General features: G+C 43.3%; 1 protein-coding gene across 2 annotated transcripts in view; it reads left to right on the top strand.

Moving 5' to 3' along the window:
• The first annotated feature begins 1931 nt into the window (after positions 1-1931).
• ARFGEF2 (ADP ribosylation factor guanine nucleotide exchange factor 2) overlaps positions 1932-18512 on the top strand; it is a 35447-nt gene continuing 18866 nt past the window's right edge. The window contains exons 1-16 of one of the 2 annotated variants that reach the window (XM_048321684.1): positions 1932-2208; positions 8861-8891; positions 9698-9821; positions 10495-10641; positions 11505-11684; positions 12100-12310; positions 12978-13049; positions 13321-13469; positions 13864-13994; positions 14514-14748; positions 15011-15110; positions 15332-15471; positions 15947-16055; positions 16567-16768; positions 17474-17585; positions 18188-18393. In XM_048321684.1, the coding sequence (XP_048177641.1) occupies positions 2070-2208; positions 8861-8891; positions 9698-9821; positions 10495-10641; positions 11505-11684; positions 12100-12310; positions 12978-13049; positions 13321-13469; positions 13864-13994; positions 14514-14748; positions 15011-15110; positions 15332-15471; positions 15947-16055; positions 16567-16768; positions 17474-17585; positions 18188-18393 (2288 nt within the window). In that variant the 5' untranslated portion in view covers positions 1932-2069. Of the gene's footprint in view, positions 2209-8860; positions 8892-9697; positions 9822-10494; positions 10642-11504; positions 11685-12099; positions 12320-12977; positions 13050-13320; positions 13470-13863; positions 13995-14513; positions 14749-15010; positions 15111-15331; positions 15472-15946; positions 16056-16566; positions 16769-17473; positions 17586-18187; positions 18394-18512 lie in introns of both variants that reach the window. The other variant, XM_048321683.1, reaches the window with a different exon arrangement.

Here is an 18512-nt window from a genome sequence, read left to right as displayed (position 1 = left end):
CTTACGTTCTGCTGAAACTTGAGCTTGCCTATAACCAAACCTCACCTTATGAGAGTGTGCCATCCACCAGCTCTGTGTTCTTCATCTGCCACTGACAGAGAGCTCACTGTAACTGAGGCCTAGTATTGACTCTTGGCTCTTTGAAATCCAAACCATAACCTCAGTGTAGCCCTACACCTAGGAATTCAGATGCTATGAATCTATAGTATATGATTTCAAATCTATGATTTGAAAAACAGGGGGTTTGCCTGATAGACAGATTTTTTAAAATCTCCATTAAACCATCTGTTCAATCTGTTTTCTAAAAACTAGCCTGTATCCATTTGCTTCTCCCCTGAGAACTAATCCTGTCCCACAATAAGAACCCTAAAATCAGAACTGATAATTTGGCTGACAATACATGAAAAGCTCTGCTGCTTAATTAGTTCTGCAATGCTACTGACAGTAATTACAGCCTCCTTTTGTGTCAATAACTAAGTCAGCAACCCTCAAAAAAGATTCAGGGCTTTATTTGTCTTTTAGCTATGTCACTTCTGCATCACTGTAATTTCAGTGATAACAGTAGAATTACCCTTCATCTACAGGAGTGTAAGTGAAAGGAGAATCACATGTCCAGACGTACATTGGGGGGTTGGGTTTGCAGGCACATTTCTGACTGGGAGCATTTTTTAAAAATCTGTATCTAAAAATACAAGCACTGGTAAATTTTCCCTGGGACATAATACTAAACTGTTGCTTTGCACAGGTGTTTGGAGCCCTTGTTAATGGTTTTGGGGACAAAAATTGCAGTTCTTCACAAATCGACACTAAGGGTTCATTAATGACATTCTAAAGAGTTAGTCCTGCTGTTTGAAAAAAAGGAAGCAAAACTGCAACCTAGAGAATCGAATGTGCTCCTGTGTTCTCTGTCAGACGTGGCCGTCTGAATTTGAAGGAGACTTCTGTGGAACTTCGTGGAAGAGATGGCTGCGTGCAGTGATGGTTAATAGACTGAGGAGGGTGTCGATAGAGTAAATACAGATTATTGCTACAGATTGTGCTGGAGTCCAGAACTGGATTTCGGGTGTAAGGTGCTTTACCACCTAGGCAGAAGGTAAAGGGAGAAGATACAATTAGGTATAAGGTTATTAAAGGAGGGTTAATTTCTGTGCCTGGAAATTTTATTTTTAGTGAGTCCTTTTTAATATACGGCTTTGGCTCTTTCACATGTGTTCTCTCTCCATGCCTCGTTACAGGACTGTGTGAGAGTTAACAGGGATAATGGGAATGGGGAGATACTTCGATTAGAAGCATTACAAACCCGAGTATTCCACCAACGCGACCCCCCCGTCAGCAAAGCACAGCTCCCCTCCCTCACGGAGGGCGGCCCTCGGCCCCGCCCCTCGGCCCCGCCCCTCGGCCCTCGACCCCGCCCCCCGCCCCTCGACCCCGCCCCTCGACCCCGCCCCTCAGCTCCGCCCCCGGTCCCGGTCCCGACCCCGACCCCCGGCCCCGCCCTCGGCCCCGCCCCTCGGCCCCGCCCCTCGGCCCCACCCCGGGCCTCCGGCCCCGCCCCGGCCCCGCCCCCGACCCCCGCCCCGCCCCTCGGCCCCGCCCCCTGACTCCGCCCCTCGGCTCGGCCCCGCCCCTCGGCCCCGCCCCGGGCCTCCGGCCCCGCCCCGGCCCCGCCCCCGACCCCGCCCCTCGACCCCGCCCCTCGGCCCCGCCCCTGACTCCGCCCCTCGGCTCGGCCCCCTGACTCCGCCCCTCGGCCCCGCCCCCTGACTCCGCCCCTCGGCTCCGCCCCCTGACTCCGCCCCTAGGCCCCGCCCCTGACTCCGCCCCTCGGCCCCGCCCCCTGACTCCGCCCCTCGGCTCGGCCCCGCCCCCGCCCCGCCCCCCGCCCCCGGCCCGCGCGGCTCTGGGGGGGTGGGCCAGGGCTGGCCCGAGTCACGTGACGGCACCAACATGGCGGCGCCGTGGCGGCGGCGCGGCCGCTGAGGGAGGCGCGTCCCTTCCGGGTGGTGCCGCGGGCCCCGAGTGCCCGCCCGGCTCTCGCTCCCGTCCCCTGCCCCGCTCCCGGCCTCGTCATGCAGCCACCGGCTCGCGAGCAGGACGCCCGCACTAAGAGCATGTTCGTGTCGCGGGCCCTGGAGAAGATCCTGGCGGAGAAGGAGGCGAAGCGGCCCCCGCACGGGCAGCTGCGGAGAGCCTGCCAGGTGGCGCTGGGTGAGTCGGCCCGGTCCGGCCCGGCCCGCACAGGGCACAGGGGGCGCGGCGGTGGAAGGGGCCCAGCCCCCCGGGACACGTCCCCTCCGCCTCCGGCAGGGTGCGGGAGAGCCCCGCGCCCCCAGCTGCTCTCGGGACTTTGGAGCGGAGGGAACGTTCTTCCTGCAGTACAGGACGTGCAAATACGAGGGGAAAACCCCCAAATATCTGTTTTATTAAGTTCTGATCTCGGTGTGAAACAGGAGGAATTTGGACTTGCCACTTCGGTTTTCAGAAAATTAATTGCTTTTTTTAGACTAGGAAACAAGACTTTTTAAGGCCCTCGATTTATGGAGTCCCAGAGCTTCTCGGGATGATAAATCTGACCTCTAATCTCTTAAGTCGTGGTCGGACTGGCTGAGGACTGTTAGCAGTGTGGCCAAGTACATGTAATGTCTGTGATGTTTTCAGACCTGAAAGCGGTTTTTGTGAAGTTGGTGGACTGGTTCTGAAATCTGCAAGTACAAGCTTATGTAAAGGTCTCTGTGTTAAGAGTTCTGACAACATATGGTGTGTCACAAAGAGGGTAAAGATAAACTGGGTAGAACAGTAGAGCTCTGCAGCTGGAGTTCTCTGTGGCCCTTTCTTAATTTGCAAAAGTGACACCTCTCTTTCAGTTTTGGTTGCTTCCCATCAATATTTTCCTTTGAATTGGGAACATTTAATGTATCCAGGACAGAAGAAAAGACAGGCTGAGTGTGTAAGGACGCTGGACAGGTGCAAGTTCTGTCCCAGGCAGAGTGAGAGCAAGCTTAAAGAAATGCTGTCCTTTTTATTTTCCTCCCTGCAATATTTGCTGCCAGGAGATCTGTAGGAGCTACCAGTAGTGACAGTATATCCAGAGAAAGGTAAGCAGATAGGAGGGTATTTTAATTATTATTTAAAGTTGGCATTGTGAGCCAGAGAATAGCAGATGTGCCCCAGCAGTTAGAGACTGCTTTTCCTAATTAATTCCTTTTCCTGATCTCTTCCCCAACTGCCCCCACATGCACCAAACCCATTTACAGGACTGAGAACCTGTTTTGCTGCTATGTAAATATATTTGTAGGTAGAGAAAGGGAACTTCCTTGTAAGATGCCTAGTGAAGGTCTGTGTTTGCTAATGCGTCGCAGATGATTTTGGGAGGAGTGTTGTGCAGTTGCCACCCGTTGGCACCTGCCATTTGGACTATGACTATTCTATGCCTGCATGTTTTGAGGTACAGTATGTTTGAGGGGAGCTGATGGTTGTGATGGTGGACATTTTTTCCCTCATCTTGCCTCGAAAAAGAGTCCATGGGCTTTCCTGGACTAAAGCAGAAGTCAGCATAAAGAGATAACCTTCTGTTGACCCAACTGTTAGGGGCCTGGATGACTGTATGAGAGGATCTCTGTTACATTTGGCGAATATTATTTGAGCATTGTAGGTTGCCAACAGGAATGCAGTTTCTTTTATTCTATTTTGGTTAAGCCTTTTTTTTTTTTTTTTTTTAACTCAAGTGAAAAAACCAGGTTTATTTCCATATACTTAATTTTAATTAAGCTTATACTTTATATTAACTATGACAGTTCCAAAAGTGTCAACTTAATTTTCAAGCTCTATGCAATAGTATATATGTGAGGAAATGAGGGAAGAATGTTGCTGGCAGTCTGAAGAATTCAGGCCAAACTTCGTAACCTACACAAACTGTCATGGATGAAAGAAGCTTCAATGTTGTGAATAATAATAAAAAGTCCAGTTAACACTGAGTAAAAATAATTCAGTTTGAAAGAAATGTAGTTACTTTATGAAAATGGTCATTGTGTCAGCTGTTGTCTGCTGCACTTTTCTCCAAGTCATACTTTGAATAATCCATTTCTACCACTTCCTAAATCCCTTTTGCTGTGCAGTCTTCTCTATGCAATGGTGTTTTTATTGGAGCCTTGAAGCATTGCACCAGTTATAAACCAGGCAACGCAGGCACAGAGCATGTGTGCATGGTATCTGCTCCTGGGACAAGGAAAGTCTCAGATGAATTTTTTTTTCCAAATAGAGAGAAACTGGTGTATTCTACAGCTGCCTAATAAAAATGAACCTATTTTTATGGCTTCTGCTGTGGTGTTAGTGCAGTAGTGTTTCTCTTACTTATCTATGCTTTACATTTGTTGTTTGGTGAGAGAGAAAGAAGTTTCTAACTGTGGGAATGATGCTCTTGTTTTCTTATGTGAGTTCTGTATAGGTTTGTACATGTAACTCCTGTGAATTTAGGTAAATCACTACTGAATGTTGCTGTCTCTCTTGTGTAGGAAATATGGTATTCTTTCATTCTAATTTTAATCTGCTTTAATTGTTCTAAATTGAAACTCTTCTTACCCTTTTTTCCCTGTAATTCAGTCCTTTCACTGGACTAATACTGATCAGTTTTGGACTGCAAAATACACATGACATTGTAGAAATCAGAAGTAACATAGGCTCAAGTAGGACACAAACACAAGAAATATGTAAGAAAAGGATCAAAACCAGTTTGCAATGGTGTTTTTTGAGGTTTTGGGTTTTTTTTCTTCTTTCCACCCCCTCCTTTGAAATATGCAGTGTTAATGTTAAGTAAGCAGAGTTTGAATAGATTCCTTCATTCGGTCTCTTGCTTCATCAGTAGGTGTAACGGTTGTCTCCTGTCTCCTGTACTTGTAGTGCCAGTAAACCCCAGGAGAGATTGGGAGAAATGGAGGGTTTTAAACAGAGAAGCTGTTCTGCTCTTCTTAAGAAAACTGTTTTAAAGAAAATTTGTTTTCAACAGACCATCGTATTGTATAAAAATAGTTATTTAATAAGCATTTACATGGAGCTCCAGGTACACATGATTCTTAGTAAATCTACTGAAATTATCTTGAAAAATTTGCAGTGGAACACTGATAGTCTGTATCACAGCAGTTCATATTAGAATAAAGCTAATTGTGCACCTCGGTCTCTCACATAAACTATTACTCCTGCCCTACTGCGGCTATTTTTAATGACATCCTGTGCAGCCAGCCTGGTTCTGTGGCTTTCTTTGGTTGCCTGGGCAGCTCCACATACATATCGTCGAGCTTTGTAAACAACACAATTTGTTTAGTTAGCTTGTTAACAAGTTAAAATCTTTTCAACCGTGCCTTCACTTAGGAATCTGGTTGTGTGTTTAAGAAGTCTCTGTGTATAAATGACAAATGTCCAAAATAAGTTGTGTTTCCTAGTTTGGCCTCTTGGCCAGTGTGTTCAGAGAATGGTGGGGCAAAGAGGAGACTCCAGCTTCCCCAGGCAGCCTTTTCTGAAGGGCTCTGTAGGACAGATGTGATCAGTACTTGCGGGGTGTTGGGGTTTGGATGAAGTCGAAGGCAGGTTGCAGTTGGGCAATGCGGTCGGCTTTACTGGGCTGGGGGAGGGAAGCTTTGGCTGCTCCTCTGTGTGTTTGTGTTGGCACTGCTGCCTGCTGCTCGGACGGGCTATGGAAGGGCATGGCCTGTGTCCTTGTGCCAGCACAAGCCATTTTCTGCACAGGAGCTTGCTTGCTGCCACTGACACAAACCTGACTCTACGGCCATAGAGCAGGCATCGAATTGCAGGCAGACAACAAATGTCCTCTCTTTTAATGTGTAGTTTTCAATGCAAGCGAACTGAACCCATCCATCTGCTATAGAAAGGCAGCTACTCAGTGTGGGTTTGCATCCTGCTTTTATGGCCAGAAGCTCTGGAAGAAATTGCTGCAAGGCCATTCGTGTTCCAGTTCTGTTGCTTGCTAGGAATGCTGCAGGACTTTCATTGGGTGGGCAGCACAGGGGTTGAAGATGTTTCTGACTGAAGGAGATGCCATGAGAGTGACAGGGAGCTCTGGTACCTAAAGCGCCAACTGAGGGATCAGCACTGTGCTGGGGTGACCAGATGTTGACCAAAATTCAGACAGTGTTCTGTAGCTATGGAAGGGAGTTGAGCTGTGCCCCTTACTCCTGTGACTGGAGAAAAACAGTACCAGTGGCAGGCGATTTCTGGAAGCTGGCAGTGTCTGGTTAGGGCTTAGCAAGCTGTTCCTGGCAGCAGTCTTTAATTAGGCAACTATTTCTGTTTCACTCACTTGTGATGGTCAGACCACCAAATGAGTACTTCAAACGTGGAGGTTTTCAAACTATTTTGATGCAATCAGTAGCAGAGGTATGCCTGTAGCTTCCTTTTGTCCTTTCATTTATTCTTTTCTGCCAGCATTATCTATTAAAATACTGTTGTGGTGAAGATGTTTTTATATGGCTTTAGAAAAGCTTTTATTATAATAAAAGTGGGGAACTTGGTCAGGCCTTGGTTAGACTTTTTTTATTGTTGTTGTTTATAGAGTACTTCTGAGAGTTGAACTGTTGTTGCTCTAATATGGGATGTTATTCTTCCATTATTTTTCCAGTGCAAGATCTAAGACAAGTATCAGTAAAGATGGGCATGATCATGTCCCCGTAGAGCCATAATCTTCATGAAGTTTCAATTCAAGATCTTTTTTACTCTGCAAAACAAACAGTATGGGGGGAAAATGATCTCCTTGGAAGAAAGAAGAACTTAGTGGAGCTTTTGTGTTAGAAAAATTTCTTCATTAAGAAAAAGCTCTGTACACCTTAGTTCTACAGGGTGTCTGAAATACAGCATTAATTGTGTTTTTTCTGGTCCTGGCATCCTGCTGTACTTGGGATTCTAGCTATAGCTAAAATATGCCTTTCTCTGCCAAGACCTGGAGGCAGGACTAAGCGTTCTGAAGGTATAAAGCTACCCAGAAGACTCAGTGTTTTAAGCAGCCGGTTCCTGCATGCCTAGGGAATATGCTGTGCTAAGAACATGGCAGACAAAAACAGGAGCACAATATACTGGTGGGTTTGTTAGCATACGTTGTTCTCAGTAGCTCTTTGGATCACAGTATAGTGTTAAAGATGGGGAAGGCAATTAAACCTAAAGGCCTGAATTCAAATTATGCTGAACTGAATTTCTGACTAGTCACCTTGTTGGTAGGCCAGCTGGATCCTGGAATGAAAACCACAGTGGTTCAGGAAGTGGTGCTGTGCAAGATTTACGTTGTCTGTTTGGCACAGAAAACCTTGGTCATTTCTTACCAACAGCCTCCATTCTGTTGTCTCCTCTCCAGTTGAAGCCTGAAGTATCAGGGGATGGTGGTTCTGGGTTTGCGCTGTCACTGAGCTGCGAAGTTCCTTCTGATCCTGGAGCCCCAGGCCCCAGTGCTGAGCACTGGGCTTGGCTTCTGCCGGGTTGGCAAATGAAAACTGGTCTTTAAAGCTGCTGGATATGTTTGTTTGTGTGATGGGCTTGAGGAGACCTGGGAACACTGTGTGCCTGGGACTCTTCCATTTTTCTGATGTCTCTTTGGCTGACTCCGGGATGGATAACATTACTTCAGTTTGTGTAACATCATTGTGTGCCATGAGAACTAAGGGATGTCAGACTGATGCTCATTAATGAGCAGATATGGCAGAGAGAATAGGAGTCCTGGATGGAGCTTATCACTCACAGCTTATAGTTGTACAGGTCTTCTCTATGTTTTGCTTCCATTTTCTCTATCCAGTGTGGGTAGTAATTTTACAAAATCAGTACGCGCTGTGAGGATTAATTCCTGTGCCATTCACTGACAATCAGGCCTGTACAAAACACTGTAATCTGTGTTTGCTGCAGTCCTTGTTCCTTAGTGCGGTTTGTGTATTGATTCTCCTGAGACAGAAGAAATTCCTGAGGTTCACAGGCAGCAGTGAAATCATCTGAACTGTGGACATCTGATCACAAACAATGGTGCCTCTCCAGAGTTGTGGAGAACAAGTATTGAATGAATTATCATTTTCTAATACGTGCAATTGAAACAAGATTTGTAAGCATGGTAATTTGCAGAGTCAGGGTAATTTGCAGCATGTGCTGTAGGGTGGGATGGAAGGTTCCACTGGTGTTACAGATGATGTAGCTGTGCAGCCTTACTGTGGGTGTTTGTTTAGATATGGATTTGTCAGTGTTCACAGTGGGTGCTTATGCTGGTTTGTATCGTGGTGATACCTTAGAAATCCTTGAAAAGCCTTACTAGGATCTTTGGGATCTGATGCTGTATACAAGAGAAATGAGAAAGGAACTTTCTTTCCTCATGTTTTTAGTTTTATGAAAAGCTCTTTAAAAGTGTAATTAAAAAAAAAAATCTGCTGGCAAAAGGTCAGAGTGCATTTTAAGATTTCCTATCTCCTGGGAGCTTGTCTGGCCAATTCCTGTTGTAAGGCTCAAGACAAGCAGGCTGGCTGGGACTGCAGGTGACGGGAAGGTCGGATGCGTTGAGCTCAGGGTTTATGCAGTAGCTCAAAGGCTTCTGCAGATCTGAGCGCTCTATGATGTGGACTTGCACTTAAATAAAAGTTGCATACTATGCCTGCATGTTCTAAAGATACCTTTTGTTCAGAATGTTTGGAAAAAATGGCTTTTTAAATGTAAAATTGGAGAGATATACCTTTCCATAACTGGTGAAACTGATCTCTGAAGCTGAGGTGTTACAGGAATGGAGTAGCAAATACTGAAGTGCGAGACTTGATTTGAAACAACTTTTCTGTATTACTGTGTTATTGGTAATGATAACTAAGGCTTGATTTTTTTTTCTCTCTTCCAGATGAAATAAAAAGTGAGCTGGAAAAGCAAAGGTAAATTCTTAATTACTCTAAACAGTGTGTGAAAAGGACAAATGGAATATTTTGTGGAAGTGTAAGGGTGTATATACATTACAGCAGTGAGTTTGTGGATACCCGGTTACCCACCTTTCTGCCAAGAGCATATGGCCTGGCCTGTGTGTTTCACTTACACAATGTTTGTGGCTGTGGGTACTCAAGCCATAACTGCCTCTGAATTTCACCAGGAAAAAATTGCAAAATTCCTAAAAGGTGCCAGTTTTTTGCTTCCTTTTACTGGACTCAATAGCTTGATAGGAAATCATGGGGAGCGGTACATACCCTCTGTTTGATAGCATGTGCTCTTTATTACCTAGATCAAGAACACCAATTTGAATATTACTTAAATAAAAATTTTAAAACCATTTTCCAGCACTGTGCTATGATTAAAAATGAGTAGATGGGTCTCCAAATGTGTTTCTATTTGCCTAGTTTTCCTCTTATGGGCTCTGTTTAACCAGTTTTGAATAACATGGATAGATACATCAGTTGTGTAGGAATTTTCTGATATTTCAGATAGCACGACAGTGTTGGAGTATAGTGAGGGAATAGTTAAGCTGAAGAAGGTATCAAAACAATCAGATAGAATATAAATGTAAAATGGGTTTTGTGTGATTTTAAAAGAAAATTTATCTTAGTTTAAGAAAGTATATGCAAGAAAGCTGCAGTACATTTGTAAGCAGCTATGCATTATTTAGCTTTAAATTTAGAAAAAGGAGAAGGTGTAGTTTGCTGCGATGTACGTGTTTAGAAAAATTAATAACTCTTCTTATCTGACCTAGAGAAGGCACTGCTGCTCCACCAAAAGCAAATTTCATTGAAGCAGATAAATATTTCCTTCCATTTGAGCTGGCCTGCCAGTCAAAGTCTCCACGCATCGTCAGTACTTCCCTGGATTGTTTACAGGTAAGTGTCCTGGTTAAGCCTGCTCAGAGTGAGATGGAGAAAGCTGCAGTTACCAAATCTGGTGTGCAGCTCCAGAGGTGAGGGGCAGCCCTGCCCTGCGCACGCCCTGGCCCTGCCTGGGCTCGCTGTGGGCTGGGCGCGTGGGCACAGGGAGGAGTGTGGCTGCACTTCTGTAGCAGCCTTTGCTGGGGCTCAGGGATCCTCACATCAGCCAGGAAAGGCGCTTCGTCTGCGGTGCTCTACAAGGAGTGTTACCTTGGGGTTTCTTGTGGTGCTGATGTGATGGCAGAGGTCACACTCTGGAGTCTTTCTTTTTTTTTTTTTCCCTCTTTCGATTCTTACAGAATTCTTGTACATCTTGGGCAGAACCCTTTGGTTTTGAATAGGTGTTACACAAAGGCGTAACACAAGGACTGGTGTTAAAAAAAATTTCTCTGGTTATGGTATGAAGAAATGGTCTGGGTGGAAATAGCTTTTGTGTAATACTGAAATCTGTTTTGTCCACATATGTGAGCAGTCAAAGTATTTGGTGGCCAGACTATGGATGGTGTTAAATTTTTGCATTAAAGCTGGTTAAGTGAGGTATGCTATCTAAACACCCCTTTATATGCTGTGCTAAACTGTGTTTTTCTTAACAGTATATGGTCATCTAAGCTGCATTCTTTCTATCTAGAAACTCATTGCATATGGGCATATCACTGGCAACGCTCCAGACAGTGGAGCTCCTGGAAAACGACTGATTGACCGAATAGTCGAAACCATTTGCAATTGCTTTCAAGGTCCCCAAACAGATGAAGGAGTACAACTGCAGATAATTAAGGTATTTTATTTCATTTATTTTGGTGCAATATTAATTTGCTTTCTCTCTCTTTCATTTTGTAACTGGAAAAAAAAAAAAAAGCTAAATATTACTGAGGGCCTAGTTGCTCCATTTCTTACATTGTCCCACGTGTCACTGCATTCAGGAAGGCTGTCACCAGGGCAGAGGTGGTGAGGAAAATGTACTTCCTGTTGGGAAAGCAGAATGTAAGGGAATATTTTATAGATGTTTGTCCTTTCCAAGATGAGCCATCTTTCAGACAACTTCATGCTCCTCTTAGAGGCTTGCAGTGCCCACCTCCATCAGGCCAGGGAATTGCTTTCAGCCCTGATAGCAGCCCTGGAAATGGGATGCAGTGCTGTGGAGTGCTGTTCAAGCCTGTCTGCTCCCCTGGACTTTTTTCCAGACAGCTGCCAGTGTATGTTCTCAGCAAGGCGTGGTAGTGTCCATCAGTGGTGTGTGTTCTGGCTCTGAAATCTTCTTGGGCTACTGTAGCTGAGTTTGGAAGTTGGTGAACCTTCTAGTAATCCAGCTTGATGTTAGTGTGGGACAATTGTTTCTTGCATGGAAATGAAGCTATGGAATATAATAACTTTCATTTGGAGGTGCAGTATGTCCCGTAGTGGAAAATTAATTTTGATAAAACCCTCTAAGAACAGCTCAGAAGAGAACAGAGATATGGAAGTCCTTTTAAACTTTCTTTGATTTGAAATGTTGTTGCTTGTAAAGTCTTAAAAAAAAGATACCTGTGTTTTGTAGCAAACCCACTGATTATTCTGGAAGACATGCATGAAGAAGAGCATGAAGAGCATTGCTGCCTACTTACTTAGATTTCATTTTTACCGTGTTATGGACTTTTCTAGGCTCTCCTCACTGCAGTAACATCTCCATATATAGAAATTCATGAAGGAACAATTCTTCAAACTGTTAGAACCTGCTACAACATCTATCTGGCCAGTAAAAATCTTATTAACCAGACAACTGCCAAAGCTACCCTGACACAGATGTTAAATGTCATTTTTACACGGATGGAAAATCAAGCTGTAAGTAACTATTCCTTTCTCAAATGTTTAGGCTTGCAAATGGCTGAAAACTTTTTTCATTACTGTTGCTTTTAATGAGTCTGTCATTGTAGTTTTATATCTGTTGATCTGTCATGTTAGAAAACCTGTCAAACCCTGCAGTGAAGGCATAGTGACTGATTTGAAAATAAAAGGTGTGGCTCACTGCTGATAACAAGGTTTCACACTGCAGCTTCTGCCAAATGGCACTGCATAAACACATGATGCTTTTCAAATAAACTTGAAGTGTATCTTTTAAATCTAATTGGCCAAGTGATTGTAGTTTCACTGTTTCTTGCTATCGTGAGAATTCACAAAGGAACAGCAGTCATCGTAGACAGAATTTCCCTTAGTGTATTTTGTGCTTAGATGAACCTTTTCATATGGATTTTTCAAGCTGCAGGAATCCAGAGAAGCAGAGCGAGCGCCGGCGCAGAAGCCGCAGTCCCCGGCGGTGGCGGCGGCGTCGCGGTCCCCGCGGCCGGGCCAGTGGCAGCACAGCTCCCGGGGAGGCAGAGCCGCCGGCGCCGCGCTGGCCAACGGGGAGCCCGGCACGGCACAGCCCGGCCGAGGGGAGCCGCTGCGGGCCCTCGGCCTGCCCGCGGCAGGTGAGCAGGGTACGGGGTGTCCCTTGCTTTCGCTTACGGCGGTGCTGTTGGAAAGCGCTCTTGGAGGCCGCTTCGAGGAGCAGTGACTGGGGTGACTGGCTCCTTTGGCTCTCCTCAGTAGTCTTTGAGTGTGCTGCCATCCTCGGCTTGTGTCTACACTGTAACTGCTGCAGAAAGATTCCTGTTCTCCCTAGGATTCTAGTTAAACTATGTGTGCTTTATCTAGAAAATTTTAAAGGAATTTGGCTTGAGTAGGTTAATAAAGGGGAAGGAAAGGAAGAGAATTGTCATGGTATGTGGGACATAATACGTGGACAGATAATATGTGGGACAGAATCACTTTCAGGTAATTGAAGTCCTGTGGTAAAAATGGTGCATATTATGAAGACCATATCATCGGCACATACTGCATCGAAATTAAGAATGTTTGTAACAGTTAATAGATACAAATGACAAAATAACTGCATTAAAAATATCAGTGCTTTGATTTAAACAACATAAATAACATCAATGAACATTTTTGAGTGACTTCTCAGAAATTACTTTCAATGAGAACTGCTGAAGAAAACTGATAATTTTTTACGTTTCTGCCTCTCTCATGTTTTTCCTTTTAATCCTCTTCCTAATCAAAAACACTAAATAAAAAATTCTCTGTGTGTTTCATTAGAGGAAACAATTGATGGAGGAAAGGAAATGGTTCAAGGCATCTTGGAAGACGTGGTGGAGTCAGCTGTGAAAGGTAGTAAAGCCTTCTAAAGTAAAATAGTTGCATTTGTATTGCTTATAGAAGCATGGAAGTTATTTTTGTTACTAAGCATCTTGACAAGAACACCTACTGAGGCAGCAAGAACAGGTTTTGATTGTATCACAATACTCTTTTGCTGATAGCTGAGAAACTTTCTAGTTTACCAGTGCTACTTCTGTCCCACTCGGTGGTAGAGCTTCACAAAGTCGTGGGATAGAAAACTCTTAATGCATGATTTTCATAATTTTTCCTTTTTCCCCTTTAGTGGCTGAAGAAAAGCAGGTAACAGAACCAGTCAAGGCTCTGCCTGCATTGGAGACTGCAGATACTCTTCTTTCTGGCTCTAGCAATGAAAATGTACAAACAAACGGGATTCCAGATGATGGGCAGTCTGTTTCCTCCACTGATAATCTGGTAAATAACTGCACCAGAAGCCAATATACATCTACGAGAGAAGAAATGTTTTTATTGTGCCAACTAAGAGAGTGGGATTTGGCAGAAGAAAGGGACAGAAACCCTAATGTGTGTGTCCCGCTCCAGTTCAAAAAGGAAGCAGCGGCTGGAATTTTAGCATATTTTGAAAATACCCGTCCTAAAATTGATTATATTGTATTTTAATACAGAGTGGGGACAGAGATAAAGGGTCAGTCAACACGAGTGGAAAGATCCTGTTTAGGTTTAGTTTAAACTTTGCCAAATGTACTATTTTCTTCAAACTGTAGCTGACTCTCAGAGGAGCTGTGGAATCTCCTAATTGCTCTGTTTCTCTGTCTCATGGAGGATCTGTGTTGTGTTTTTTACTCTCAAGGAAACAGATGTATCTGGACATCAAGGTGCTGCCAGATTTTCCCATGTTCTGCAAAAGGATGCCTTCCTTGTGTTCAGGTCATTGTGCAAGCTCTCCATGAAACCGCTCGGGGATGGACCACCAGATCCCAAGTAATGAGCTGTACTTATTATTCTGTCCTCTCCAGGTAGCTTTTGGAGACAATTAAGTAGCTGCTGTATAGTAAAGCAGATGTTCAAAATCCACTTGTCAGGCCCTTGGTTTAGTTAACTTGATGAATCTAGGATTGAAAATAGCTTCAAATTATTAAAAATTTAATACCTGAGATTTTTGGTTTTTGCATAATAGACTTAATCTTACCAGTTGGAGTGGCTTTGACTATAGTATTTGTGAAGCTTTTGATGGGAGAGTGGGGAATTGCTTAAGAAGCACTGAGCTGCATCTATTAGGCTAGTCTAAGATGTTAATATTACTGAAAATTTTTTCAAATTTGAGTGGTAGATGTTAAAAAAACACTTGGCTGATTTCCACCCCTCTTTCCCCCTGCATTCAAATGAATTAAAATAGCAGTCGTTTCTTCTTGATGTGGAAGAAATGCTAGAGTGCTAATGTTGAATACAAGTATATACTAAGAAAATACAAAAATACATTTAATGTTGAATTTTTTCTAGATCCCATGAATTGCGTTCCAAGGTTGTGTCTCTCCAGCTGCTTCTGTCAGTGCTGCAGAATGCTGGTCTGGTTTTCAGGACACATGAAATGTTCATCAATGCAATCAAGCAATATCTTTGTGTAGCATTATCTAAAAATGGAGTCTCTTCTGTTCCTGATGTGTTTGAGCTCTCTCTTGCCATCTTCCTCACACTGCTTTCAAATTTTAAGACCCATTTAAAAATGCAGATTGAGGTGAGAAACTTTTAATCTATGAAATTGCATATGCTCTAGTTCTCAAAATATTGTAATGGTGAAAAGACAGCTGGAATTTACATTTTAACGTCTTAGTTTTGTTTGCTTACTAAACTAGTATATTACTACTGTATCCAAATTCTAATATGTATGAAATGTTACTCTTCAAGAGAAATTACTGAACAGAAATGAGTCTGTACATTTGACGTGGTTCTATAATAAGTTTCAGATCATCAAGTCCTTAACCTTATTTATTTTGCAGGTGTTCTTCAAAGAGATCTTCCTGAATATTCTAGAGACTTCTTCAAGTTCCTTTGAACACAAATGGATGGTGATTCAGACTTTAACTAGAATTTGTGCAGGTATTTCCACTGTGTAAAAGAATCACTTCTGGCAGCAGTTGAAAATTATTTTGAAAAGAAATGCCACATATGATGTTTAAGTATGAAAATTTGAATTTGATCCTAGAGTGCTTGGGTGAAATGTCTGGATTCATCTGCACTGCCTGCTCCAACTTGGCTGGTCCCTTTAAAAAATTCTATTGCACAGAATCCTAATGCTTTCATTTGCTTTTATTTTCCAGATGCCCAATGTGTAGTGGATATTTATGTTAATTATGATTGTGATTTAAATGCTGCTAATATATTTGAACGTCTTGTAAATGATTTGTCCAAAATCGCACAGGGACGAAGTGGGCATGAGTTGGGAATGACACCTTTACAGGTAAGGAAAACAGCTTTGAAGATAAGGTACTATTGTTTCATAAACAGTGTTATCTCTGCATCATTACTGATACTTCCAGTGGTTCAGGTTGTCTGTTACTTACTTTTTATTAGTTCGCAAATTTGCAATTGGATGCTGAAGCAGTGCCATTAATTTACTTGGTGATTTTGCTGCCTGCTTGCACTGTGAGACCAGGCTAGTTCTGGTCTCTTTAGCTGGACTGCCATGGGAGAGAGAACCAAATGAGCCTTTCTCGGCCTCATTTAAATGACTTTGCTTCTGGAGCTTATGAACCAGTGGTACCTTCTGTGGGGTTTGCTTTGCACAGACTTTGTGCCATATCTCCACCATAAGCATTTTATTTTTAAGATTATACTTTCCAAGTCCTTAGAGGGAGACTGGTGTAGAGACTGTTTGCAGCACTGTTTGTTGGTTTTCTTTTTTTATTTTATTATTATTTTTCTTCATGTTTTAGGAACTAAGCCTGAGGAAAAAAGGACTTGAATGTTTGGTTTCTATTTTAAAATGTATGGTAGAATGGAGCAAAGACCTTTATGTGAACCCCAATCATCAGACTAGCTTGGGTAAGATTGTTTCTGTATGGAGAGACTAATTTGTTTAATCAGTTCATTCTTGTGTTTGTTCAGTGTTTAGAATCTATTCAGAAATGTGGATGCCAGATTTGTACCTAACAATTTGTTTATATAAGTGAGGTATTTTACAGACAGTTGTTAGTGTGTTGCAGTAACCGATTCTCCAAGCGTCCGGTTTGAATAACCGGGTTCTGTTGCTGAGCTTCAGCCAGGCCCTTGTTTATGCTATAAAAGCTCACATAGAACAATACATGTGACCAGTCTTGGAGTTACTGAGTTGAAGTGCTTGAATTTCTCCATAGGGGCTGCTGCTTTTCTGCCTTTTGTTGGATTATTTTAGAATTGCATCAGTAGAGCATCTTCATGTAGTGTAGCGTAGACTGCCAAAGAATATATGTGGTAAAATAAGAATATTGACTCCTAGATTTCTCCTTAAAAGTTCTGTAACTAAAAGCTCTTGACTGAACAAGGTTAACTTAAATCTCACCTTGTTTGTAAATAGGTTCATATAAACCATCTGAACAGGAAATGGCTGAAGGTAAATGCCTAGAGACTGGAGGGAGACGGAGTAGTGTCAGTTCCTTGGACTCCACTGTATCATCAGGAGTTGGAAGTGTTGGTACCCAGACTGCTGTCCCAGATGATCCAGAGCAATTTGAAGTCATCAAGCAACAAAAGGAAATAATTGAACATGGGATAGAATTGTAAGCCCAGTATGACAGGAAAACTGAAGTTCATGAGTAATAAAATGTGTTGTTTCTTACAGTCTCACACAGTCACACCTGTAGGGACACTTACAAATTGATATTAATGCTGAAGACTCTTGCCTGCTGTTGTCAAAAACCAATGCTGGAGGCCAAATTTAATAAAATCCTGGATGGAGTGAAAGGGATTTTCACAGCTGTCCTTTTGCTGGCTCAGCTGCACAAAAGTGTGTATGCCTAGAGAGAAATTGGTTTGAGGAGCACGGTTGTCTTGCAGCTCTTACATGATTTGTTGTCTTTTATTGAAATAGAGTTTGAAGAATTAGATCATTGTCCAGCTATGCTTTACTTCTTTTTAATTTGAAGGTCTTCTTGTCTGTAAATGCTAGAAGAAGGTCTTGAACAGCACCATTTTTAACATGTCATGTAAAGTCTCTAATTTTAAATGTTCAAAACGGTGAGTTTCGGAGTTTTCCAGCAATAACTTCTAAGGTTATCAGTAGCTCAATGTACCTTATGAGATGGAGCCTATGGTGTGATAGGTAATAGATTTGTTGCACATTCTTTAACTTTTTTTCTAACTAGAAAGGACATGGTGCTACAGCACAGAATCTTTGATTTATAAGGACTCTGTAAAACTCAAATATTATAGGATGTGATTTTTTAATTGTATGTCTCAATTTTCCCATGTTTTTGTCTGAATAGGTTTAATAAAAAACCAAAGAGAGGAATACAGTATCTACAGGAGCAGGGAATGCTTGGCACTACAGCAGAGGACCTGGCACAATTCTTGCACCAAGAGGAACGCCTCTGTTCTGTAAGATTACATGCAGCGTAATTAATACACTTGCCCCAGTACCTTTGGCCCTGTCCCTGGTATCTGTGTGCTCCCACTCTGTAGTTTGTATCTTAGAGAAACGAACAGGGAAGGCTTCTCATGGACACACCTAATGCCAAAGCTACCTACTGTATCCTTGCTGTCCCGGGCTTCTTAGTAAAGTACTGTGTTACAGTGAAGTGCTGGAGGGTTCCCCATCAGTGGAATGTGCATTTCATCTGTCCCTGGAGACTGGAGGGAGATGGAGTAGTGTCAGTTGCTGGCAGTACCTTGCCAGCAAAGGAGTAGCATGTGCTGCAGTGGCAAAGCATTCTCTGCTGCGTGTTCAACTGGGCACAGTTCAGCTTTCCTTGGCTCTGCAGTAATGCAGATCTTACCTTTGGCAGTGAGGGAAGCAGGAATATGCAGACTGAGGGGGGTATCTAGTACCCCTGTCCCTTGCCACCCCTCCATCAGCTGCTCTGCCCACTCAGCAGCACGTCAGCTTTACAGAGGTGACAGCTGCGCAACTCTTGGCCTAGAAACCTTCTTGCAAAGCTGGCACTTGGATTGCACGGTAATAACTGTCTCGTGTTTTTTAGACTCAAGTGGGGGAATTTCTTGGGGAAAGCAGCAAGTTTAACAAGGAAGTGATGTATGCCTATGTAGACCAACTTGATTTCTGTGGAAAAGACTTTGTCTCCGCTCTGCGTATATTTCTGGAAGGTTTTCGTCTGCCAGGTGAAGCCCAGAAGATTGATAGATTAATGGAGAAGTTTGCTGCTAGATATATTGAATGCAACCAACGGTAATTCAAACCCTTTGTATCAGATCAGTGGCCAAAGAGCACTTCCTGGCTGTACTGTTGTGGCCCTTAGGGGTGGAGGATAGATTAAGCTCATACCTGGCCAGGAACCTCTGCAGGCT

Source organism: Corvus hawaiiensis, chromosome 17, assembly GCF_020740725.1.
Source record: "Corvus hawaiiensis isolate bCorHaw1 chromosome 17, bCorHaw1.pri.cur, whole genome shotgun sequence".
Classification (NCBI taxonomy): Eukaryota; Metazoa; Chordata; class Aves; order Passeriformes; family Corvidae; genus Corvus; species Corvus hawaiiensis.
This window is presented reverse-complemented; position numbering and strand designations above follow the sequence as displayed.